Source organism: Bison bison, unplaced genomic scaffold (assembly GCF_000754665.1).
Source record: "Bison bison bison isolate TAMUID 2011002044 unplaced genomic scaffold, Bison_UMD1.0 scf7180017864527, whole genome shotgun sequence".
NCBI lineage: Eukaryota > Metazoa > Chordata > Mammalia > Artiodactyla > Bovidae > Bison > Bison bison.
In genome coordinates, this window is record NW_011495078.1 from 12899378 (window position 1) to 12924961 (window position 25584).

Sequence of the window (25584 nt, forward strand, 5' to 3'; positions counted from 1 at the left end):
GTCGCAAACTCCCCTGGGGTCTGCCAACATTTGTGTAAATCAGAGAAATAGCTACCATGCTGGGTCTCCTAAAAGTCCCCTCCCTGAAGCATCCTTGTTGTCTTGGTTTTCATTTTAACAGGTACTCCCCTGATTTTCCAGGAGGTCCTGAGAAACTCCTATCAGAGTCTGAAGTTAGGTCGCTGTTCGGCAGACACAGGAGAGGCAGCATGAGCGTGTTAGCTGGCTTGGTGATGCACCACCTTCTTGTGCAAACCAGCACGAGCTTAGACATGTTAGCTCACCCTGCTCCCTGGCATGGGAGTCCCCTCCAGGGTAGAGTGACAGTCTGCAGTGGGACCAGGAGAAGCAGTAATTCCAAGGAGCAGGTCTTATCCCTGATGGTGCCAGAGGAGATGCTCAGAACCCGCTGGGAGTTTGGGAACCAGGGAGAGGTGAGACCAAGGGGTGGGGTCTGGAGTGGACAGAGCCTGGAATGCTGGATGGGAGGCAGGAGTGACTAGTCTACAGGAACCAGATGCGTAGAAGTTGCTGATGGACTTGTGAGCTGCTGGACGTCCCTAACCCCACCAGGTCTTCCTCGTCTGGGTGGTCAACCACATCCTACCCTAGGCCTCCTCTGGACAGATGCTGCAAACATGTCTGCTTATGTAATTGGAGCCCCTACCCTATCAGAGTCCCACTGCTCCAGCTTCCAAGGATCCCTGGCAAGCTACATGATAGGAAAAAGGAATCAAATCAGATGGTAAAAGCGTCTGCCTACAATGCGGGAGACCTGGGTTCGATCCCTGGGTCGGGAAGATCCCTGGAGAAAGAAATAACAACCTTCTTGGTACTTGCCTTTCCAGGTACTATTTCCAAGTACTCTTGCCTGGAGAATCCCATGGACGGAGGAGCCTGCTAGGCTACAGTCCATGGGGTCGCAAAGAGTCGGACAAGACTGAGCGACTTCACTTCATATTGAACAAATCTCTCCATCTCTCTGACAGACTAGACCCTCAAATAAGTATTATTTTCTATAACAGAATCATGATGAAGAAGGGGATTAGATTATTAAAATAAGATTTTAGCTAATCTTTCATGGTCAAAGTCTTGAACTGAAAGCATTATTTTCAATTTCTTTTTTCCACTAAAAGGAGGACACACAAGAATGAGAATAGCTGATGTTCACAAAATCAGTGATTCTATTTTTTAATACAAAGACACATGATCTCAAATCATGACTGCATTCCTAAATCTTCAGTGGAACCCCTAGTTGTAACAAGACTGTCTGCAAGGCAAAGCTATCAGTTGGCTGCAGCAATGAGCATCTCCTCTGGTCAGATTTAAGAACATCATGATTTGGCTTAATCCACATCCTTAAATTATTCCTATATGAGCCCAGTACACAATTAGTCTCATTTTTATTTATTGAGGACAAAATATGAATGGATCCAAAGAACATCAGATGGGTTGTTTTCCCACCAAATGTGTTATGAGGAGCCATTTAATAACTCTGCATCCCCAGTGAAGTGCCTACCATTGACTTGTAGTGTAATGGCTCCCCCATCCATTGGATTCTCCAAGCAAGAATACTGGAGTGGGTTGCCATTCCCTTCTCCAGGAGATTCTCCGGACCCAGGGATTGAACCCAGGCCTCCTGCACTGCAGGTGGGTTCTTTACCATCTGAGCCATCTGGGAAGCCCCAGTGTAACGGCAATCAAGCTCATTGCAAAGAGGACTGGGTTGGGCACTGCCTGAAGACTCAGCCTACGGGGGCCAGGCAGGAAGTGTGCATAAGTGGGCAGGTCAGGTGGGAAGTGTAGCAGATGGAAGGGCGCCTGCCTAGAAGGAATGGAGCGGCAGCTACTCAGCTCCAGCCAACTGTCACTTGCAGAAACCTGAACTCTAGATGGCCTGACCTTTCCATTTGCCAGAAGCAGCTAGAAATTCAGCCACTGGTCCACACTAGAAAACAACTCTGTGTGGGTTAGCTGTATCTTTGGGCTGAATTCAGCTATGAGCTGCCAGTCTGTGTTTTCCTTGAGCCTTCCTTACTTTCTTTTAATAATTTTTGGCCCCACGGGGTCTTCGTTGCTGCATGTGGGCTTTCTCTAGCTTGGGTGAGTGGGGGCTACTTTCTGATTGTGGTACTTGGGCTTCTTATCGCAGCAGCTTCTCTTGTTGAGGAGCACAGGCTCTAGGGCAGGAGGGCTTAGTTGCCCTGAGGCATGTGGGATCCTCCCGGACCAGGGATCGAACCTGTGTCCCTTGCATCGGAAGGCGGATTCCCAACCACTGGGCCACGAGGAAAGCCTGAGCCTTCCTTTTTCGCAAGAGATATCTGCTAATCCTGGATTGCTAGCTTCCTGAGCTGGACAGCAGCCAAGGCTGCAGGCAACATGCAGGGAGGTGGCAGTGGTGATGGTCAGCGGGATCCAGACAGCAGGTCTGACAGGGAGTTAATCTTGCAACTTTCAGACAGTTTTCTTTCACCCAAAGGAGCTGGGTAATTGACCAACTGGCACCCTCTACCTAAGAAGAAATGACTGCCTCTCCCTTGACTGATTCACCAGACATCAAGTATACACGTTGCCTCTTCTTTCCCAAGATGATGCTGGATTCAGACTGAGTCCCTCTTGGGCCCCTACCTTTGGTGTGCGCTTGAAAAAGAGCTGACCAGAGTGAGAAATGCACTCAGTGGAAAGCAAAACAGTCTGTGCAGAGGCTGAAACACTGACCCTGAATGCAGGGCCAGCACGATTGCAACAGCTGAACCAACTAGCACTTACGCAAGAGGGTTCAACATATACTCTCCTCAGTGCTTCCGAGGCGTCCAGTATTAATACATTCTGAGTTTTCTACCTTGTGGTTGATCTCCAGGAAATGTACATATAAATAATTTTGGAAATGTACATATAAATAATTTTGGAAACTGTAGGCTTCCAGAAGGCTTCTAGACATGTTCACACTTCTTATGTAAATGAGTTCATGGCAGACATTCAGAGATGTCAGATGAGTTATCCTTTAAAATGTTAGCTCAATATTAAGTTCAGTAATAACTTACTGAACTCTTACTGCTTGGCTTAAATGATAGGAATAAACATTTCAGTGAAAAGACCAACTGTTTCAAGGGACCCAAACCATGAGAAACAATTAGAAAAGAGGACTAATGAATGTTTTAATTAAACATTCAATACGGTCTTTGTAATGTTGAGTCTGGAGAGGCAGATAACATATACCTTATCAAATATTTGTGTGGCCTTACTGAAATCTAAAGGGATCCCAATGGATCTGGATACCACAAGCATAAGAGCTCAAGTGGACACTCCTAACCAGGGGTGTTGCACAAACTAGGTCCACAATCAGGTTTCATAAGGTCAGGGTCAGTGGCTCATTCCTCTCCAGATTCCTAGTGGGGCTGGCCGCAAAGCATGTACTTCTTAACTCTCGGTTGCATAGATGGCTGAACAAATAAGAATTTACCGAGGACATAATGCCACAATGTTGGCATCGACAGAAGACCAACAGACCCCTCACTAGTGATAGGTAACAATGGATGTAGGAAAAGAACCCCTTGGACAATCTATACCTCTTACTCTTTCAGAGAAGCTAAGAATTTAAGAATGTCCAAGAAAAGGAAACATCCATCCCCATCCACCCAACCTGTGTTCTCTCTAGATAAAAGGACAGATATTCCAAGCTGGGGCAGAATCACTCAGAGGACGGAAATACAGCAGCTAAACAAAAATGCCTCCTGAGGACAAAACTCTAGACCTGGGAGAGTTCTTAGAAGTCTTTTCCAGGCATGGCATTGTTTAGTGGCTAAGTTGTGTCTGACTCTTTAGTGACCCCATGGACGGCAGCCCACCAGCCTCCTCTGTCCATCGAATTTCCTGGCAAGAATACTGGAGTGGGCTGCCATGTCCTTCTCCAGGCGATCTTCCTGACCCAAGGACTGAACCCGCGTCTCTGGCTTGGCAGCCAGATTCTTTACCATTGAGCCACCAGGGAAGCCCTTTCCCATGGTTACAAGGCCCTGTTTTCCTCAGAAAGTAATTAAAGAAAGGGATGTTTCACTGTCTCCTTAAACAAAACTTATTATTAAGCTAAAGACAGAAAACTGAATGGAATTTCCTAAAAATCTTGCCAAGCTAAGGAGGCCTGCCTGTTGCTCACCATCCAGTATCTTTGTCTTTATTCTCGGTTTTGCTGTTCGGTCACTCCTGCTCCTCCTTGCTGCTCTGCCCGGGCCTCCCCCCACCCCAGGCCCTGCACTGTCTAATATGCTCTCCAGCTTCTCCCTAGCCCTCCACACGTCTTCTTCATGGCATTCTCCACGGCCTGAAATTTCCCTGGTTTTGTCTGAGAGGTGAAACTTTTGTGTTCTGGTTGAAGCAAACTGTACAAAAGCAGACAGACATCTGTACATTTTTGGTGGCCAAAGAACTCTGTATCTAATCGTAGAGTGGGTTATGATGGATGACCGAACTATGAATTACTGAAGCCAAAAGCAAATGCCTTTGGTCTCTTGATGGGCCTATGTCATCAGAGTAATTCTCATGATACATGTTCGTGAATGAACACTTTCAAGAATGCTGACCTATTTCATGACTATTTGTAAACTTTAAGTGTATACAATGTTCAAAGAGAATGAGTGGTATATGAAAAGACACTTTGAAAACCTGACAAGTTCATTATTTGAGGGGAATGTTGTCCTGGGTTGGTGGGGGACAGTGTTTCCTGTGATACTGTCTTCCAAATAGATCTTTATTTATACAGAAAAGGCATAGACTTGGCTTGTGGGAGAAAACTCTCAAACATGACAACCAGTTTCACTCTTGAGACGAGCAACCTGAGGTTGGTTGAAAGCCCCACAATATTTATCAGAACTTAAAGAACAGTTTAGTCAGGATTCTTGCTTTGTCCTCTGTCATTAATATAAAGTTTATATCACAAACTCTAATTCCTCTCTTTTCAACGACGTATCATTTTGTTGATGACTCACGACTGTCTGGTATTTTCTACTCTATGATATTTGAACAAAAAGATTTTTCAGCTATACTTTCTAACAATCATTTAAAATATTACTATTTGAGTTTCTCCATAAAAGGTAGTAACACTGGCCTTCTGAAGATGACTGACCAGGGTCCACACTGACAACTGGTATTATCTGGATACAGTACATATATGGAAATTCTTGACTTGAGTAAGATTCTACTCCTTGCATGAGTCCATGTTGCCTGGAAAAACCCAGGCTCTTGTATTTCAGTGATGACTGAAATACAGGATCCCCTCCTCCACCCCAGACCCAGCTGAGGGAATTCTGAGGACCACTTCTGTCGCTTTCATGGGGGGATGGGAATCTACACCTCAGATCATCTGGAAATCCATATGTCACACAAAGGTGACTTTCTTCTCCAGAGTGATATATAGGAGTAAGAAGGGGAAAGTGCCCGAGAGGAGGCTTTTTACTCCATGCGCTTCCCCTGATGCTACAGAAGTGCTGAAAAGAAGATCACATCCAAGAATGGTCTGTGCTCGTTCAGGAAGAGAGGGGCTGTAACACCGTGTCTGCCAGAAAAGGTCAAAATAAAACAAAATGCTAGACTGGAAGGGCCACACGAAAGCCAGGAAAAAAGTAGTCATCAAACCAAATATAGCACCCAGGTCAAATAAAGAGGGTGCTCTGAATGCTTCTGGGGCCTCCCAGGACCAGGTTCCAGCTTTCATCTTCCTATTGGTCTCCTGGAAATCTTGGCTCCATGTGGTATATCCCATTCCTACTCCAGACGCCTTCCCCAGTGAACATTCCAATCACCCAACAGTTGAACCATGGATTATGGTTCTCCTATCCTCAGCTGGTGAAGGTGAAGGATTTTACTATCACACACTGTCTGGAAGTTTTGGCTAAGCATATGCTTTTGGCATCTTTCCTGAATCCTAAAGACGTGGAAACATCCATAACATGGTATTTGGCCTCTTCCATGCTGTTAGCACAGTATTATCCTTGAGAAATGTCATGAGTGAGATAAACTACTGTCAGCCAGCCTGGAGACTTAACCATCAAGTCCTTCCCTGTCTCTACAGGAAAATTATTTGAGTTCCAAACCAGGTGGCAAAAGAAATTCTGAACAAACATTTTAAAGATTAAGGGCTGTCTGCATATTAAGGAAGGCTAAATTCCCCTACTATATCAAGAAATAATATATAGTAGTTATGTTGCACTTTTTAAAAATATTCTAAAATATTATAGAAAATATTATGAGATAAATTTACTATAAAATATTTATGATATAAAATATTTTTCTAAGAATATTATATTTAGAATATGTGCTTTGAGATGTGGAGGAAACAAGGCTATCTGAGATTAGTCAGGCTGCCCACATCTGAGGCTATTTCAGTGAAGGTGACCTCTGGACATGAAGGTAGAATCCAAGAAAACTTTTTTTATATCTTTAAAAACCAGTTTATGCAGCAACTGAAAAGAAATTTCAAAAGCATTCATTTAAACCTGTTCTTTTCAATATGGGGTTTTGCTCCCAGTAATACACCAAAGAATCGGGCCAAGAAAAATCACAAACAAGATCCCATTGGATTCAACATCGAATCCCCAGTCCTGCTCAATGCCCTGCTTTTGTATCCACTACATTATGTTGGACTTAGAATCCTGGGCACATTTTGGCCGAAGTATTCATCTTAAGAGTGTAGCAGAATGTATAATTCAGCCTGCTAAGAACTGGCTTTTAAGACATGAAAGGCAGAAAAAGAAACCAAACGCTGGGATTCAGTAAAAAAGAAGGCTGAGACGAACGTTAGGTCCAGGACACAGTCTGCCTTTGTCTACTGTGATCATCTCACACATTTCTTGAACTGGTCGGATGACACTGCCATCCAACAAAATTTCCAGAAAAATCAGCCTCGTTTCGCTTTCTTCCTTTTTAGTTCTTGGCCTGTGTGTTTGAGTATGTGTGTCAGAGAGAGAGAGAGAGAGAGAGAGAGAGAGAGAGAGAGAGAGGAACAAAACCACCCAATGGGTGTAAAACAATGATGCAAAGGAAAAGTCAAAGAGGGTCCAGGAGTGGAAATTGAGGAGGCTTGTTTGTGCCATCAACCAGCTCTGTGACCCTTCTGGGCCTGTTTCTCACTCTGCTTGTACTACACTGGCACCTCTGAAGCGTGGTGTGAGGTTAACCAGGTGGCCATCTGTCCTCTCTAATAACTCCTCAGATAGTGTCCCAAATATCCTCGTATAAACGATGGCAAAATGGAAGCCAAAGAAAGAAAAGGTAGCAAGCCAGCAAGTTACATTCGCTCTCATTTCTTTACTACTAACCATCTTCCCTCAAAGCTCAGTGGTTAGGCCCATCCTTTCAGCATCTCTACTTTTGGGGATGATTCTTATGATATGATAATTACTTCGATCGTCACTGCGTACTTAACAGTGCTAAAAGCCATGAGAACAGAGACTTGTTTATTGCTATGTTCCCAGAGTTCTGAATTTCACACGACACAGACTGGGCTCTTTATAAACATCTGTTGAGGAAAACATGAGGATGCGTGGCACTGAGTTAACAGTGGGCTCTGTTACAGCCTCAGAGCAGACCCAGCTTCTAACATGCGTGGTTCACTGAGGAAGAGCCGAGTGCATTTGCACTCAGTTACCTGTTTCATGGAAACAGAACTCTTACAGGAAAACTCAGCAACGAGAACGAAGTTTTCATATGCAAAGAGTAAGGATTTAATAAAACAAAAACCTAAGTATAATTAGGTATCTCTCTTTCCAATCCTAATTCTTTCTTCTTTGGAGAAATGTCTATTCAGATCCTTTGTCCAATTAAAAATACTATGGTAAAACAGGCAGAGTGTAAAATGTGCCGTTTTAACCATTTTAAAGTATATAGTTCAGTGGCATTAAGTACACTCACACTATTGAGCATCTCACCACCATCTATCTCCAGAACTTCCCATCACTCCAAACTGAAACTCAGTACCCATCAAACACTAACTCCCCGTTCCCCTTTCTTGCCAATACTTAACCCCTTCTTCCTTCCTTCCCTCCCACCTTTCTTTTTATTCTCCCCATTTTGGGTTTCAAAAATGAAATTTGAATCATCATAAATTCCTTGGCTCACTTTGAAATTTAGCTCTATGACTTTTACCTACAACTAAATTAACCTCTGGGCTTCCTTGGTGGCTCAGTGGTAAAGCATCTGCCTGCCAATGCAGGTTCGACCCCTGAGTCAGGAACACTCCCTGGAGGAAACGACAACCCACCCCAGTATTCCTGCGTGGGAAATCCCATGACAGAGCGGCCTGGCGGGCTACAGTCCATGGGGTTGGGAAGAGTCGGACACGGCTTAGTGACTAAACAACAAACAACAACAAATTAACCTCGAGTCACTCCTTCAATAGTTGCCCCTCCAGGCTGCCCAAAACCCATTCTTAGGTTTTTTTAATCTGAGATTTATGCAAAGGTAAGGCTTCGTGGAAACAGTGGAGAAAAGAAGTATCTCTCTTTTAAAATTATTGCTGTTTAAAAAAAAGATGTTTGTTTAATCTGAGATTTATGCGAAGGTAAGGCTTCGTGGAAACAGTGGAGAAAAGCAGTATCTCTCTTTTAAAATTATTGCTGTTTAAAAAAAAGAGAGAGAAAGCCTTGGATGAAAGGACTCCTCCTGGTTGACTCTTTTTACAGAAGTTTCTTGCCAGTTCACCACATTGAGAACAGTGAGTTGCCTTCATTCATCCGCTTGCTAAGTTGTGTTTACTGGACTGAAATTTGAATTTCCTTGTCGATCTCATCAACTCACATTTTCAAACCATATCTTGAACTGAGATTTAAAAGGCTTGCTTCTACGGGAACTTTCCTCTTAAACGGTTAAAACTTTGTAAACCGATAGTTAAACTAAGCATAGATAGTGCATGCTCAGTTGTGCCTGGCTGTTTGCGACACTATGGACTGTAGCCCGTCAGGCTCCTCTGTCCACGGGATTTCCCAGGCAAGAATACTGGAGTGGGCTGCCATTTCCTCCTCCAGGGGATCTTCCTGACTCAGGGATTGAACCCGCGTCTCCTGCATTGGCAGGTGGATTCTTTAGTTAGCAGTTTTTAAGGAAACCATGTAAAGAACTTCATCCCAATTCTACATCGACCATAAGCTCTCATCTAAAGCAAATAAAATGCAGACACAAGAGAACAGGATATGGAGGTTGGCTAACCTGAGTTCTCAAATTGTTCAGCCATTTTCAACCTGCTTGAATGTTAAGCAAATTATTCTTTTAAGTTTTCTCCCCTCTGAGAAACGGATAAGACACTTCACAGAGCTCTATTGAGTATTAAAGTAAATAATGTATATAAAGTGTCTGATTCGTAACACTGGTTGTTGATACACCTTGGCTTTCTTCCGTTGTCTATTTAAGATTCATAATCCTAAATAAAATTTGGTTTCAGCTTCTATTTAAATAGGCCTTCAAATAATAATTTTGTGCATTTAAACATTACATGGTCTGTATGACACTCCATACGTGTTGATAATAAACTTGATTTTGATGAGATTAAGGTTTTCTAAATGTCAAATACACTTCCCTTATTGTGTATGTATATCTCGACTTGTCACTGACAACTAAATAGAGGCTGAATTTCTTTGTTGTTCATGGAAGTCTTGACTGTCATTCATATTAATCATTTTTCAAACTAAAATATTTTATTATAAAAGCATCAATATCCAGTGCATACAATGATCAGTGTCTACTGCAACAGAAAGTTACATCCCATGACAGGCACTCTTTAAACTCTCTAAATTTAAATCCAGTTCAAACCCCGTTCCTGGACCTGACAGGTGTACGACCATGGGTAAGTGCTTCCACATATTTTATTCTCAGCACGCCTCATCTCTGTAATAGGAATCAAGCGTTGTCCCTAACAGAAATCGCTGTGAGCCTCGTGTAATTAACAAGTGCTTGGTGGTAGCCAGCACATAATGCTCTGTTATCATTTGGTAATATTTGACCTATTGTAGTTTCTTAATAATAAATAATGCAGCCACTCAGTCGCGTCTGACTCTTTGTGACCCCGTGGACTGTCACAGCCCGCCAGGCCCCTCTGTCCATGGGATTCTCCAGGCAAGAAGACTGGAGTGGATTGCCACTTTCTTCTCCAGGGGATCTTCCCGACCCAGGGATCGGGCCCAGGGATTGAGCCCAGGTCTCCGGCATTGCAGGCAGACTCTTTACCCTCTGAGCCATCAGGTCGTTTCTTAGGCTAAGCCAAAAAGCCTGAATATAACCCTTTAGACAAGGTAGAGCATGTACTTACATTTCTTAGATTACTGTGCTCAGAACAGACTACTCTTTATGGACAATTCTCCACACCCAGTCTTGTCTAATAAACATCATTCTTCAACTTTTAAACCTTCACCTGTTCTGATACAGGTCCCCATACATAGTAGTAAAAATAAGAGAACTCAGATTATGAACTTGTGTGAAATAAAAAAAGAAAGCAATTCTTAAACACAGTTTTCCAAGGCAAAGGAGTACAATGGAGTATTCTTCTCATTCTTCACAAACTACTTGGACTACCCTATTTTAACTTCTTTCCTTGTTCAAGAACAACCTTAACATTACAGGGGTCAGAGAAGAGCAAAGAAAAGAAAAGAAGATGAACAATTGGAACTGACTCAAGCAATTCCTTTCCTCTCGAATCTTCATAATTAAAGTGGTTCTCTGGTCCTTTCAAATATTTTGGGATAACAATGACAAATACTGAAAGAATGACTAATGGAAAAGTTATGAAATTACTACTGGAGATGATATTTGGAGAAATAGAAGGAATCGACTTTAATGTTTTTAATTCCTCCAAAACCTTTCTAAATTTTAAGGAGGAAGCAAATCTATTGATTGTTCAAAAAAAGGTACAGGTAGCATATTTATGCTGGATTGTGGTTTGAGGGACAGAGAGAGGACTAAGTCCGGGGTTCTCAGTTTGCAATCCCTTATGTAACCTTGAATGAGTCACTTCACCATTCCGGGTCCTTTTCCTCATTTTAAAATGGAAGCTTAGGAGCTTACGGAAGGTTGTATATCTGGTTTTGCCACTTAAGAGATGATCCTGAATACGCTTTTCAGCTTCTCAAAACTGCAGTTTCTTTATCTATATACTGGGGATAAGAATACTCCCTTCCAGGGCCATTTGGGGGTTTTAATGAGAATACTTCGTACAAAAGCTTAGCACAATGGAGATGCCTGGGTCATCTCTGCGCTGTCTGCATGCTCTGTAGTACTTGGGGGCCCTTTTGTGTGTGCTTAGTCCCTCAGTTGTGTCCAATCCTTTGCGACCCCATGGACTAGAGCCTGCTAGGCCCCTCTGTGCGCGGAATTTTTCAGGCAAGAACACCAGAGTGAGTTGCCATTTCCTTCTCCAGGGATCTTCCTGACGCAGGTATTGAACTCGTCTCCTGTGTCTACTGCATTGCAGGCAGATTCTTTTTACCCACTGAGCCATCAGGGAAACCCACTGGGGGCCCTTTAATGATCATTTAAAGCACGTTCTCAGGAAGACAGTGTGGTGAATGGGAAAAAATACTACCCTAAGCAGGACAGGGACAATCGAGTTCCAGTCATGGTTCTCTTATTATTTATGGGACTTGGATAAGCCACCTTGCTGAACTGGGGACTTGCTCCAAATTACAATGTAACTTGCACCATCATTCCCTTTTTCCGTTATTGTAGAAGGATGGCCTGGTTGTGGTCAGTTTGCTCACAGGACTTAAAGCCTTTCGTAGCTTCGATGAAGTTGATGCAGATCTTAGGTCAGATCTGCAATGCCTGAGGTGACAGTGACTTTGGGAAAATGGGTGACATTTTACAATGTTCAGCTTAATGATGCTGCTTCCAGAAATGTATTGCATCAAATAGTGAAGAGCCTCTGTGCTTGATTACAGGAAGCTCATCGACACAAACTCTGAGCAAGGGGAGGGTGATGATAATAATATAACTTCATCACCTAGAGTTAAAACAGACCAAAAGTTCCAGCATGTTATACACAACGCCGAGGCATGATGGAGACTAAATGTTAGATGAGCTATAGTTTCTCATAAACCAATGTCAGAAAATACCAGTTAGCACATTTGTTCTTTATGGTACAAATCAACCCTGGAGGAGGGCATGGCAACCCACTCCAGTATTCTTGCCTGGAGAATCCCACGGACAGAGGAGCCTGGCGGGCTACAGTCCCTGGGGTCGCAAAGAGTTGGGCACAACTGTGCAACCAACACTTCTACACTAATACAAATAAAAGTGAGCAAGTGTCAACAGGAACCACTCTTTTTATGTAAGTCTTGGGGAGAGATGCCTTTTAGAAGGCTGATGTGGCAGGGACCAGAAAACTGGTGAATCCACAGATACTCAGAAGCTGGAAAGAGCCACTGGGAGAAGAAAGGATCGAAATGTCTCCCTGAATTTTCCTGACTTTCTTAGTTACGGCCTGTCCTCCTTCCTGGGCTTCCCAGTGGTGTAGTGGTAAAGAATCCACCTGTGATGCAGGAGAGCAGGAGACCTGGGCTCGATCCCTGGGTTGGGAAGATCCCAGGAGGAGGGCATGGCAACCCACTCCAGTCTTCTTGCCTGGAGAATCCCCTGGACAGAGAAGCCTGGTGGGCTCCAGTCCGCAGGGTTGCGAAGAGTGGGACACAGCTGGGCACTGAGCGCATGTACTCCTTCGTATCCACAGGCTCTGTGCCCATAGATTCAACCAACCACAAGTAGAAAATATTTGGGAAAAAAATCAGAAAGTTCCAAAAGGCAAAACTTGAATTTGTTGTGCACTGGCATCTACTTACATAGCATTTATGATGCATTAGGTAATGCACAGATGATTTAATGTCTAAGAGAGGATGTGCATAGGTTATGTGCAAATGCACCATTTTATGAGACTTGGGCAGCCGTGGATTTTGGTATCATTTGGGGTCCTGGAACCAATGCCCCACAGATACAGAGGGATGACTGTATTCAGCCTCCCCCACACATGAGAAAAGGATCTTTCTCTCCATCCCAGTTCATCACTTTATCAATGAAGCAGCTTTCTCACCAGTTAACCTGCACTCAGTTTACCCCAGCTCACACCTTCCCACTCACGTCCAGTAGATGGGGGTTTGCAAAGCCTCCCTTTAGCATCTTGCTGCCCTGCTCTCGGCCTGCCATTCAAGGCCCTCAGTCCCCTAACCCCTCCTCATCGCTCCACGGGATTTTCCAGTCCTGCCCATGTGTTAGCGCTCCACCCCCTCATTCACTGCATGCAGTGCATGAGCCATCCCATCCCCCGCTTTAGACCTGACACAGTAAGAACTGCTCTGTCTGCATCTATCGTGGGGTAAAGACTGAGACTGCTTCTGAAACTCCAGGCTTGGGGAAGAAAACAGCATGAGGGGAAGCACTGACCTCGGGGTTAGAGAGTCTTGAGGTCAAAGGGAGGCCCTTCTGATTATAGAGTCACAGCAAAATCTGAGCCTTGATGTCTTCCCATGCTAAAGAGGAAGAACAGAACCCATCTGATAGGGCTAACTATAAGGACACACGCAAAGCATGATGCCGGTGCGTTTATAACGCTAGCCCTCCTTGCCCCTCCCCCACTCCCTGCTCTCCCCCTTACGTTTCACTCTGGCAGGGACAGCTCACCTGCTCCTTATCTAATTCTGACACATCCTTCAAGACCCCCTCCCCACTTTAGGAGTAAAGTTCTGCCATGCAGCTTATTGTTTTCAATCTGAGGACTTGATGATCTCCCTTTATGACACTGTCTGATTGCTTCGCATCTGACTGGGCAGTAAACTCCTAGGTGCCATCAGCACTGTGCCACACTGTGTCTCCAGCGTGTTCAGCAGACTCAGACAGGTTTGACCTTGGGAGCCACTGCCTCCAGCGATGTGGCCCAGAGGGAACGTAGGAGGGTCTAAGAGGCCGCATCTAATGCCAGTTTGTCCCTGACTCATGGAGGCGAGATACCCAGGAAGGGTAGTGGCACTCAGGCTGGCTCTGTATCGGGAGACTGAAAGCATCTCTCCTCTCCATCCACCAACACAGCAAGGCTGACGACTTCCCCAGACATGCAGGTAGAAGTGTGGGCAGGCAGGCAGCAGTGGCAGAACTTGGGAAGAGAAATACCTATAAATCAAAAACTGACTCTGTCCATAGCAACCTGTATTACAGATGAGACCCCACTCATCTTTCAACCCTTGGCAATGGATCCAAATTCCTGCACTGCACCTCCCCTCTCTTTCCTTACACAGCTACAGCTGGAAGGAAACACACCTCTAGGATGAACTGTATATTTATCTCAAAAGAGAAAACCTACGGTTAGAAAAATGAGCATACTTTTAGGATGGTCAACAAAAGCCGAAGTACTACTGGGAATATGACTTTTCAATCTGAAAAGATTCCCCCCCACCCAATTCCATCAAAATGCAAAAGAGGATGGGATTTGAGGTAGAATAAAAGCAGGACGATCCACCATGCAGCCAAGTTCCACATAAGAACCCTTGACATTTTTCTCTTCAGCTGCACGAAATTGGAACTGATATGATGTCTTTAGGTGCTATATACAAAAGAATCCTGCCCAAGTTTCTCACCATGAGGTGTAAATTATTCATGAAAAATGAAAATGTACTAGATCACAACACTTATATAACTTAGCCTTTCCTTGGAGAATCTGCAAATACATATATTAATTAAATCTCATGGTAGTTTTGCAAATCGGCTGCTTCTGAGGCAGGAAAATAAAAGGGCTTTTTTCCTTCTTCTTCTTATTTTCTGACTTCTTACACAGAATCTGCCTCTATATGGCTCTCATAGATCCAGTTCCTCCTAAGACATACGGAGCAGCCCTCCCACCTCTCCTTCCCTGCACCTCAAGCATTTTTTTTTTTTTTTGACCAGACTGGCTGCCATCTCTGGGGTGGCACAAAGTCGGACACGACTGACGTGACTTAGCTGCAGCAGCAAGTTTGGAGAGCTTTCCAGGTGGTGTTAGTGTAAAGAATCTGCCTGCCAATGCAGGGTTCGATCCCTGGGTCGGAAAGTTCCCCTGGAGAAGGGAATGGCAACCTACTCCAGAATTCTTGCCTGGAGAATCCCATGTACAGAGGAGCCTGATGGGCTACAGTCCATGGGGTGGCAATGAGTCTGTCACAACTGGGCAACTTGGCACGCACATACAGCAAGTCTGGATTCCAGTGCACCAGCCACACTGCAGCATAGAATTCAGACTCTAATGATCAAGCAGCTTTAACTAGTGGCGTTAAATGAACGCAAAAATGCCATTCTTATTGTTTTGCTCTTTGACTTTAAAAGATATACAGCAATCAGTCTCCCTCTCTCTCCTCCTCTCTCCCCCTACCCTGTTGTCTACACACGCACACACGCACACACAAGCGCACACATACACACACACACGCAGTCACTCCCTCTCTCTGCAAAGTATCTGATATGACAATTCTCCTTCGTTTGAGGCATCCCAATCCATTACTGAAACTGAGCCCTCCTCCATAGTTAGAACATCAGCACAAAGTTAGAGAAGCTGCGACACACACCTTTAGCGGCACCGTGATGCTGAGACGGGTGTCGCGGCCCCAGCATTAATTCCCAAGGGCTGGATCTAGATAGTTGCTGTCCAGGCCTTTTGGGGGCGCAACATACTCGGGGCCCAGGGGCTTTCTGTCGTCTGTTCCTGGGACCCAGCAAACTGTGAGAAAGGAGTGAGTCACAGTTGGATCATCCGGACAGGGAGGCTGGTGACTCTGCTGTGGTTCAGGGGAAGGAGCTGATGGGGGTCTGCTTCACCCACACTGGGGCCTTGCAGAACCCAGATTTTCCTTGTGAAAAAAACACAGGCTCCAAATAGGTCAAGTGGGGAACAGTGGGGAATGTTTGATGCCTCCTACATTTGTCTGAATATAGTCCTAACAGATGGCTTTGAATAATAGATGTTTTATAAAACTTTCTGAGACGAGAGATTAAGTAAAACATGACCTGACCTTTCTAGATTTCTTAGTTAGGATAGGGTGATTTACTATAACTCTGTATATAGATATTCAAGACTCTGTACACAAATAGCTTTGAAGTTGTGTTCACATTTATATGTGAGAAGTAAGTAAACTCTGATGCTCTTAAACTTTTCTCATCTCTCTTTAGTACTTTGTAACAAGCCTGATAAAGCATAATATATGTATCTGGTTGCATGTAATTATTTTGTCTGGTAAGATATGATTGAAATTGATGATTATATATACTAAACATTACCAGACATGTTTGCAAAATGGGGATTTTCTGACATATGAGATATCCTAACAAATGAAGGGCTAGGAATATATGTATTATTTTATTATTTTTAATTGGAGTATAATTGCTTTACAATATTATACTAGTTTCTGCTGTAGGAATGCATAATATGTTATTAACTAATTTTCAACAAACTCTTCCTAAGGCCAGTTTCCAGCTGAATGGATTTAATCTTTGGAGGAGAATTCAAAAGATGTGACGAGACCTCAAGGTCCTAATTTTAAATGCCAACCAGCACTTTTTGGAGATTTGATTAGTGTTATTAACATCTTGCCAGAAATATAATTTGATTTCACCAGCTTTAAAAGCAGTGCATGGGGTGCTCCATTAAAATATTCCTAATATCCAATATGTAAGAATTTGTCTTCCTAGCATGGACCCATGACCAAGAATGAATTAGATGTATCATTTCGCTACATGTCTGCACAGCTCTAACTGTGGACATACAGACAACACGTATTCACTCCAGATCTGAAGGGACACTTTCTTTTGAATAAAGACCCGGGAGGGCTCACTCAGGTCAGGGTTGGGGAGCCACAGGTTAGGAGCCAGCACCCTGGAGGCATTTGACCAGGGAGTCCACCCAACTGGTATCCCTGAATTCAGGTCCTACAGAAGATCAACTTCCTGCAGGCAACCTTTCATGTTGGCCCCAATCTCTTTTTCTGCTGTGTGACATTTACTTGACCAGGTTTTGCCATAGCATGAGATCGTTCTTACATTTCTCTTTGGCCAACTCTTTGTGACCCTGTGGACTGTAGCCCACCAGGCTCCCCTGTCCATGGGATTCTCCAGGCAAGAATACCGGAGTGGGTTGCCATTTCCCTCTCCAGAGGATCTTCCCAACCCAAGGATCGAACCCGCATCTCCTGCAAGTCTCCTGCATTGCAAGCAGATTCTTTACTACTGAGCCACTGGGTTTCCATGTAACAGGCAGAAGCAGGACAAAGTCCGTCCCTTGCCAGCTGCCACTGTCCCAATTGAAGGCTCTCCCTGGGCTCCACAGACTCTCCTGCCTCGAATCCATCTGCTTGCTCTTCTTAGAGTTGCGTCCTCTCACTTTCCTGCTTAAAAACTTTCAATGGCCAAGTAAAGGCCGAGCCCTTAACCCTGGCGTTTAAAGTCTTGCAGACTCCACGTCAAAGTCTTGCACACTCCACAACACTCCTCTGCTGTCACCGCTCCCAGACACCAGTGCTCTAACCAACTGGATTGTTAGTTTTTCTCAACTAAGCTTTATACTTCCCCATCTTTGCACATCTGTGCTGTCATTCCGTCTATCTAATGATGACGCTTTAAGGGACGTGCCGATCAAGTCCTTGTGGAATTCAGAGGGTAGGAAAAGAAATTCTAGCTGCAGGGGTTCAGGGAAAGACTCCGAATATAATTGGGCCTTCAAGGATGTCATTAGGTAAGCTGAATAATCTCCGTATATAAATGAAGAAACTAAGATTTAAAATATATTCACTTGGAAATTATTTTCTCCTCCTTTGAAACAGAATGTATTTTTGAAGCAGAAAAATACTACCAATAAAGCAATAACAGCATGATGTTGTTGTTCAGCCACTCAGTCGTGTCTGACTCTTTGCAACCCGGTGGACTGCAGCACACCAGGCTCCTCTGTCCTCCACTCTCTGCCAGAGTTTGCTCAAACTCACGTTCACTGAGTCGGTGATGCTATCTCACCATCTCATCCTCTGCCGCTCCCTTCTACTTTTGCCTTCAGTCTTTGGCAGCATCAAGGTCTTTTGTTATGACACAGTAGAATACCACAATAATTCCAGTTGGAGGGATATCAATCTCTACTCTCATTTTATTAATAAAATGTCTTATAATATGAAAAAAATGAGATAATCCACCTACTATGCTGTGAACCTCACCTCTTTTATTGGACACTCTGAGATTAAATTGGCGTCAAGATAGGCACCTAGAGATTTATACATTCTGACCTTCTGTTAGTGGACTGAAACTGAATGGCTTATATAGTACCTGCATTTTCATTTCTGATTTCCCTTGTCATCATACTACTTACAAGATGAACGGCAGAGGCTGGGGTTAAAGTCCAGGGCCGTGATTCACATAAAAGCAGCCCCCGAATCTGCTTCACTAGGACTAGTGACTAATTTCTTTCCACTTCTCATTTTAGTTCTCATCTCACTTGCATAGAAATTACTCATAATTTTCAGTCTACTCACTGGGTATAATACTACATAGTCTATTAATGAATAGTTCTATATCATAATTAATATACATCAACTTGTATATAGTTTCTAAACATGACTTGGCTATTACATAATTAGCTTGAAGCTCTGCTCAGATTCAGGCCGTCGCCCCAGCTTGGAATTCACCTCAGTTCGAGCTGCATTAGCAGAACTCCTTCATTTTTCCCTAAAGCAACAGAGCTTGCTGTTATTGAGTTTCACTTTAGAGATAGTTTTATCTGTGGAATAAGTGACTTTCATTCATTTGTAATTATAGAGAGAGGCAGTACAGCAAGGTGGTTAAGAGCATATTCTAGCAAGACAATTTATTAGATGTTTAACTTTGACTAAGGTAGTTAACCTTGGTTTCAGGTCCACCATCTATAAAATGAGGACAACAATAATCGTTAACACTATAGTAAGACTGTGTGTATCCTATACATATGTATTCTTTCTCATATGATATCAAATATATGATATAATATTAAATGTATTATATGAGAGAAATCATTTAGAATAGTATCTTATACATCTACATAATTTGTAAATAATTTTATTTGTATAACTTGTATATTAAGGCCCAAAGAACTTAACTGAAACAGAAGATAGCTATTGGTAGGTTTGCTTATTGTACTTTTGTTCTTATATCTACTCCCAGAGCTAAATAACCAAAACATTATTCTCTATTTCCCCAAAGTATTTCGGTTTTCTTGTCATTTAATTTGAAACTGCAAGTCTAAGTTCAGTTAAAACTTTCACTGCTGGCATCTTGATTCAGCCCTGAGGGTAGAGTTTATAAATCTGTTGGTTCATCTTGACTCACCATGGGGTGACATATAAAGGAAGCCTGGGCTGGAGGAGCCGTCACGGGGTGTTCTGGTCTCTCTTCTTCTTCTATGAATGACTTGTATCTAATTACAAATACCTATGAGAGTTGAACTATTTGAACTGACAGTTGGTCCAATGAATTAAAATACTGTGAAACCCCTACCGCATGTTTACATTGCTCAGTTGTGTCTGAGTCTTTGCAACCCCCTGGACTGCAGCCCACCAGGGTTCTCTGTCCATGGGATTCTCCAGGCAAGAATACTGGAGGGGGTTGCCATTTCCTTCTCCAGGGGATCTTTCCAACCCAAGGATGGAACCTGGGTCTCCTGCATTGCAGGCAGATTCTTTACTGTCTGAGCCACCAGGGAAGCCCACATGTTTTGTGTTAAGAACAGATGGCTCAGTGAAGAGAAGGAAGGGATGTCTATCATGCACTGAACTCTGAAATCAACAGCACCCCTTTCTTCTCTGTGTGTTTAGGGCTTTCCCGGTGGCTCAGATGGTAAAGAATCTGCCTGCAATGCAGAGACCCAGGTTCGATCTCTGGGTCAGGGAAGATCCCCTGCAGAAGTGAATGGTTACCTCTATCATCTCATGCTTTGGGCCTAGCATGGCAGCTAAGGAACCACAGGCTTGTTGACTCTCAAGAGCTGGAAGGGACCTTAGCGGCCATCCAGTTCTCATCTTATTTTCACAAGCAAGCAAACAAGATTCATTTTGCTTAAACAACACATAATTCACATCCATATGATTCAATGTAAGTTTAATGTGTGAAATCTTAATAAGATGAAAACTTGCCATTTCATTGTCATTAGAAATCTCTCTGAATTCTGAATTCCTGGGCACTAAAAGAATTTTCACGTTCTTTTGTAGTGGCTCCGCTCCTTGAAATGTGTTGAAAATACATTAAGAGTATCATATCTGAGAATGTATGCTTACTATTAGTTCTTTTTCTGTTATGTTCTTGTGAAAGAAGAACTTCATCAAGAGCCACTAAAGGATTTCTCTTTGTCATCACTGAAGTCCGGCAACGATTTTATCTGATAAACTGCAAAGCACAGAATCTAGGATTCTTGAAGCTACTGTCAGGTGTGTAATTTTAGTTTTTTTGGACTTAACTGAAGTTAACTTATTAGTTCCTTTACCAGTCACACCGCGCTGAAAAGTGATATATTTTAGTTTATGAATAGCTTAGGCCTCTTCCCTACACAAATACATGAGCTTACACATAGGCATGTGATCTCTCAGTATTTTTCTACCAAATGGGGCCAAAAAAATCACTAGGTTGCAAAAATATTTATGATACAGGATCAAGAATTTATCATAATAAAGGGACATAACCTAAAACTCCGAAGTATTTATCTTGACTTCCTTTTTATTCCCAAGAAAGAGCTCTCTGTATTAAAAGTGCTTAACTTGCCATAAAATATAATGTTAAATTCCACTGTAACCAAAACTATATTCCACTTGAAACTTGTTTTCTTATGAACGGACCTTACAGCAAAACTTCTGTCAAAAATCACAAAAACATAGCTCAAGAAGGCTAGACTTAGACATAAAAGAAACATTTCCAGTTCCCCTACTATGAAGGACCAAGTAAAAAGAGGAGCTTTGAATCTAACAATGGAAGGACGCACACTGTCTCTCCCTTCTCCTATCCTATCGTTTGAAAAAAAAAAAAAAACCTCTCCAGCTAAGAACTGATGTGATGTTCTTTGTTACATCTGTTTGGAGGCCGAGTTGGCTCTCCTGAGAGGGAAGCTGGCTTGTTGAGGTGGTGAGTGATGAGCTGAGGCGCCGTCACTAGCTGGCATTGCTTGAGTGCCCACCTGGCCTCTGTTCCCTCCCGCCTTTGTTCCTTTCTGCTCTATCACCGTTCAGAAGACACAGGGGGAGCTCACAGACTTTGCCTTCGTTTCTTCATTCAAGGGCACTCACACCTGTTTTTTCAGTGATGAGACCTACAGCTCTGGCAACGCTTATTAACTTAAAAAAGGAAGGAAGTGTAAATCGGCCCTTCCCGCCTGCAGAATAGAGTTTGAAATCTGCCATTTATACCCAGACATTTTCCCCAATTTCTTCCATTCCCTGGGACCTTCCCCTGTCCCTTCCTCCTATAATTCTTGTCATCTTTTATCAGTACAGTCGATTTTGTTAAAGAACAAAACAAAACAAAAAAACCCAAAACGCTACACTAAGAACAAAACCAAAATGGCGCTTCTGTGAAGGGAGCACATGCGCAATCAAGTGTTGACTTTTTTTTTTTTTCCGGGCAAGCGAGAGCTGATGCTCATACTCCTCTCCTGGGACCCTGAGCGCACACATTTGCAAGTTGGTTGGCTGGGGTTAGGGTTACAGTCAGCCCGTGGCGACAGGAAACAGCCAACTGGCCCTCACTGAGAAACAGTCCATCCATGGTCTTATTGGCACATGCATTAAACCAAAAGAATTAAACGCCCCTTTATCGGTTATATCCAGCCTTTGTGAACTCGGTGGGCCGGTACTCTGCTTCCAGTACCGTCTGGCTCTCACTTGGGAACCAAGTGAGTTTGAGGAGCACACAAGACCAAGGTGAAATGTTAACCAGAATCATTCAGACCTCAGATTTGACACTAAGGGAAAAAGGGAGGCTTTCCTCAGAGGAGAATGTTTCTTTTCCCCTACAACGGATAACAGGGTCTGAATGAACTGAATCCAAATACAGCCAGTTTTGAAGCACCCCCGGGCATGCTTTTCTCATTTTTTTTTTTTTTCCTGTGACAATTCACAAACCACTGGATACATAATGCTGTACTAAAAGGAATGTAAGCCTGTCAGGTTAATTACACAATATTAGGTACGAAAACAAACAGTGCAACACAAAACATAGCTACATCATTATTTGCAGTAAATGTTAACTCTAAATAAGTGCAACCTGTCCATAAATGCTTGCTATAAACTAATCAAAAAAATAAAATTTGATGGATAAACATGAAAAAAAAATTCTCACCGAGAATTTTTTTTTTAAATATCAGCACTCATTTAGAGTTTGGGATTTGTGAAAGAAAGCTTTAAAAGGAGCAAACCTGATTGGCTGTGGCTGTTGCTGCGAAGGGGACACTTGTTGCAGGAGTTGTTGCTGCAGAGACAGTGGCTGACGTAGCGCTGTGCATCATGGGTACTTTCAGGAGGGGAACCATGGGAGCAATGAACAGGAGGGTGTAGCATTATGGTAATAGAAGTGGTATTTTGGCATGGTGAATATCAGAGCAGCAAGCCATCATGGGTTAAACCAGCAGATGGCATGCAATCACAATGCAAAGCAAGGAAGCATGGGAGAGAAATAAAAAAGGGAAAATAGCTTATTACAAGTACAATTAAAGGAAGTTTTAAAACATAATCAGTGATTCCCAGAAAGGCCAAAGCAGATTACTTTGGTTGATGTATTTATAAACATTTTTACTTCTAGCAATAGATCATTCCCAATTCAGTGCCTGTGGTGCCTATAATAAAGGGTGCTTCTAAAAATGCAAAATGTAATATCCAAATGAAGTAAGAATATATGATATTCATTTTTTAATCATCATTCTAAAACATCAGAACCTCAATATGTAGGCCTAATTTGGCAAGTCAGAATTTTCTTGGAATGAATTGCAGTTAAATTGAAATTTGGGGGTCAATTTGGGGCTGCCTGTTTGAACTGGAATTACTGGGGTTGTGGTTTATTTGGGTCCATAAACAGTGAAGCAAAAATTATGGCCTTGATGTAATTTCTAACACACTGTGAAACAGATATATATTTCACACTGTGAAATAGACAGGCAGATTTTACCAATGGGGTTTATTTTTCTTTACTGTAAATGGAACTCATCCACATGTCCTTAAGACAGATTTTTGTACCAAGGCTTTGGGAAGTGTGGGGATAACTTATGTATGTATTATTAAAAGTTAACATCTATGGGAATAGTAAGGTACAAATACTCATTACAAATAAATCAACACAAAATCAAAAAGTATAGTAAAGCAAGGCAGTTGTGACATTTGTTTTCAAAATACATCCATGTATAATCTTTTAAAATAAGTACTTCTGGGAAACTCTGATAACTCTAACACACAGCAAAGAGGAGATAAAGGCACACCACATGAAACTTTAAAACATTGATGAAATTAGCCTGCCTCTCTGATAAAGTAAGCTTTTTCTCCCCCTTACACTAAACCGTATAAACTCTAAATAGAAACAAAATACAGATCATTAAAAAGCAGACTCGCACTTGTGGTCTCATGTCTTGTAGTGGTTGTTCTAGTCACATTAAAACGGTCATTTTCTTAAGTACATGAGTACATTTTAAAACCTCAACGTTAACTCTAAAGCCAAATAAGCCTTCAGATCTACCAGTTCCTACAGCATTATCTACCATCTCTGAAATAAATCTCAGTCAAGTGAAGGTACTGTACATACTATAAAAGACAAATAAAAAAGGTTGGAACCTACCAATACTGGTAGCGGGTGTCATGCACAAAACTGACCCTGCGTGTCATGCAATGGTAGGTGGAAAAAAGTGAATAAAGGGAAAGAAACAGGTTAGCGGTTTAGAGTTAACATTCAAAGTGAGATTGAAGCACAACCAGAAATAAGTAGGGTTAGTTAACACAGTCTTTAGAGTCATTCACATTTTCAGTGCGGACACAGATATATCTGACTTATTTGAAGCCGATATTCTTCGCTGCCTTTCATACTATGGATTCATCTCCATCAACATGACTCAAATAAGAATGACATGTGATCATGCGGCGGTCTCCTTTCTCTAAGACCTCACAGTATCTTAACAGACATTCTCCAGTTCCTCCTCCAAGGCAGGAAGTGGGTATTTTACAGATGAAAAATCTGAGGCATAGTAACTACTCCAAGGTCATGCATCGTGGGAGTCAAGGGTAAGGCTAGAAATAGAAATCTATTCCTAAAATCCAGGTCAGGTTTGGTATTCACTAGATCACGCTGACCTTATTGCATCAAGAGTTTGCTTGTGTGATTGTAGAATGTTTTGTGTCGATGACAATATGAAAATAAAAACAGTAATTAAGATTCTGTACCCTCCAAATCAAAGGGTTGCGGGTCGGGTGAATTTTAGATTGCTGCTTGAAAGCCCTCAATGTAGGAAGAGGTTCCCCTGACAGGCTGACCAGGATATGTGTGATCTATTTTCTGTTATGAGATTCATTATGATAAAGAAGCGGTGACTTCCCGTAAAACTAAGCACTGCTTAGGCAGAGGCTCTGCAAAACTGCAGAACTGGGGCTGGGACAGGACTGGGGTTGGGGGGTTGTTACGGTTGCTACTAGGTGACCCCTGAGGGGTACCTTTGGCGAAACCCCTAGGAAACCTCAAGTAGGTGTCTCGGTGGGTAGAAGGGAGCGAGGAGGGGGCTAGATCTCAGTCCTTCCCTGGGAATAGCTGTCTTATCTGTGGATGGTCTTATTAATATACTTGAATCAGAAAACTGACCATGAATATAAAGCATGTTGTGGAATACCAAAAAAAAAGAAAGGTATTAAAAGGAATTATCTACTTCTGGTTCAGCTCCTTGAAAATCAAGGTAATGGAAGGATTTAGATAACTGAAGATTGGGTGTCATGTGGCTGCCAGAGAAGCAGTTTTTAATCAAAGTAGGTATATCCACTTAGGGTTCTACAACTGCCTTCTGAGACACTAGATAAAGACTCTGAGATGTGTAGGTCTTTATTCTCTCTGCTGAACTGATCACACCTGAGGGAGACTTTTGGCTTGATCTGTATTTTGATCAGATCAGATCAGATCAGATCAGTCGCTCAGTCATATTTTGATCAGGCCAATATTAATAACTAGTCAGAAAAAGAGGCTATTTAACTGGGCTCCTCCTGGATTCTTCAGCAAACATGTGCTAATATATCCAGCTGGAAACACATACAAGCACCTCCAAATCCTGTTCATGACACCGTACCTTTCTAACTTTCTTCACAATGAAACTTCTGGAAAGTTACCTACACATACACTTTCACTTCCTTGACCCCATCTGTTCTTCAGTCCTCTCCAATCTGACTTTCATTTTCACCTCTCCACTCAAACTGCGAAGTCATTTCTGCAGTCAGTTGGAGCACTTCCATCTTCATCTAACTTCCTGAGTCATGGTAACATTTAGCACTTGGCTTCTCTGTAATAAACCACTCTTTTCTCTTTCTCTTGGATTTTCTGATAACAGAGACTCACACACAAACACATACACTCTAT

General features: G+C 42.7%; 1 protein-coding gene across 7 annotated transcripts in view; it reads right to left on the minus strand.

Annotated features, from left to right (window-relative positions):
* MBNL2 (muscleblind-like splicing regulator 2) overlaps positions 1-25584 on the minus strand; it is a 161756-nt gene that overhangs the window by 5638 nt on the left and 130534 nt on the right. For 2 of the 7 annotated variants that reach the window (XM_010831517.1, XM_010831519.1), the window contains one exon: positions 22406-22500. The exons of the other annotated variants lie outside the window; for them this stretch is intronic. In XM_010831517.1, coding sequence (XP_010829819.1) covers positions 22406-22500 — 95 coding nt within the window. The remainder of the gene's footprint in view (positions 1-22405; positions 22501-25584) is intronic. 7 annotated transcript variants of the gene reach the window in all.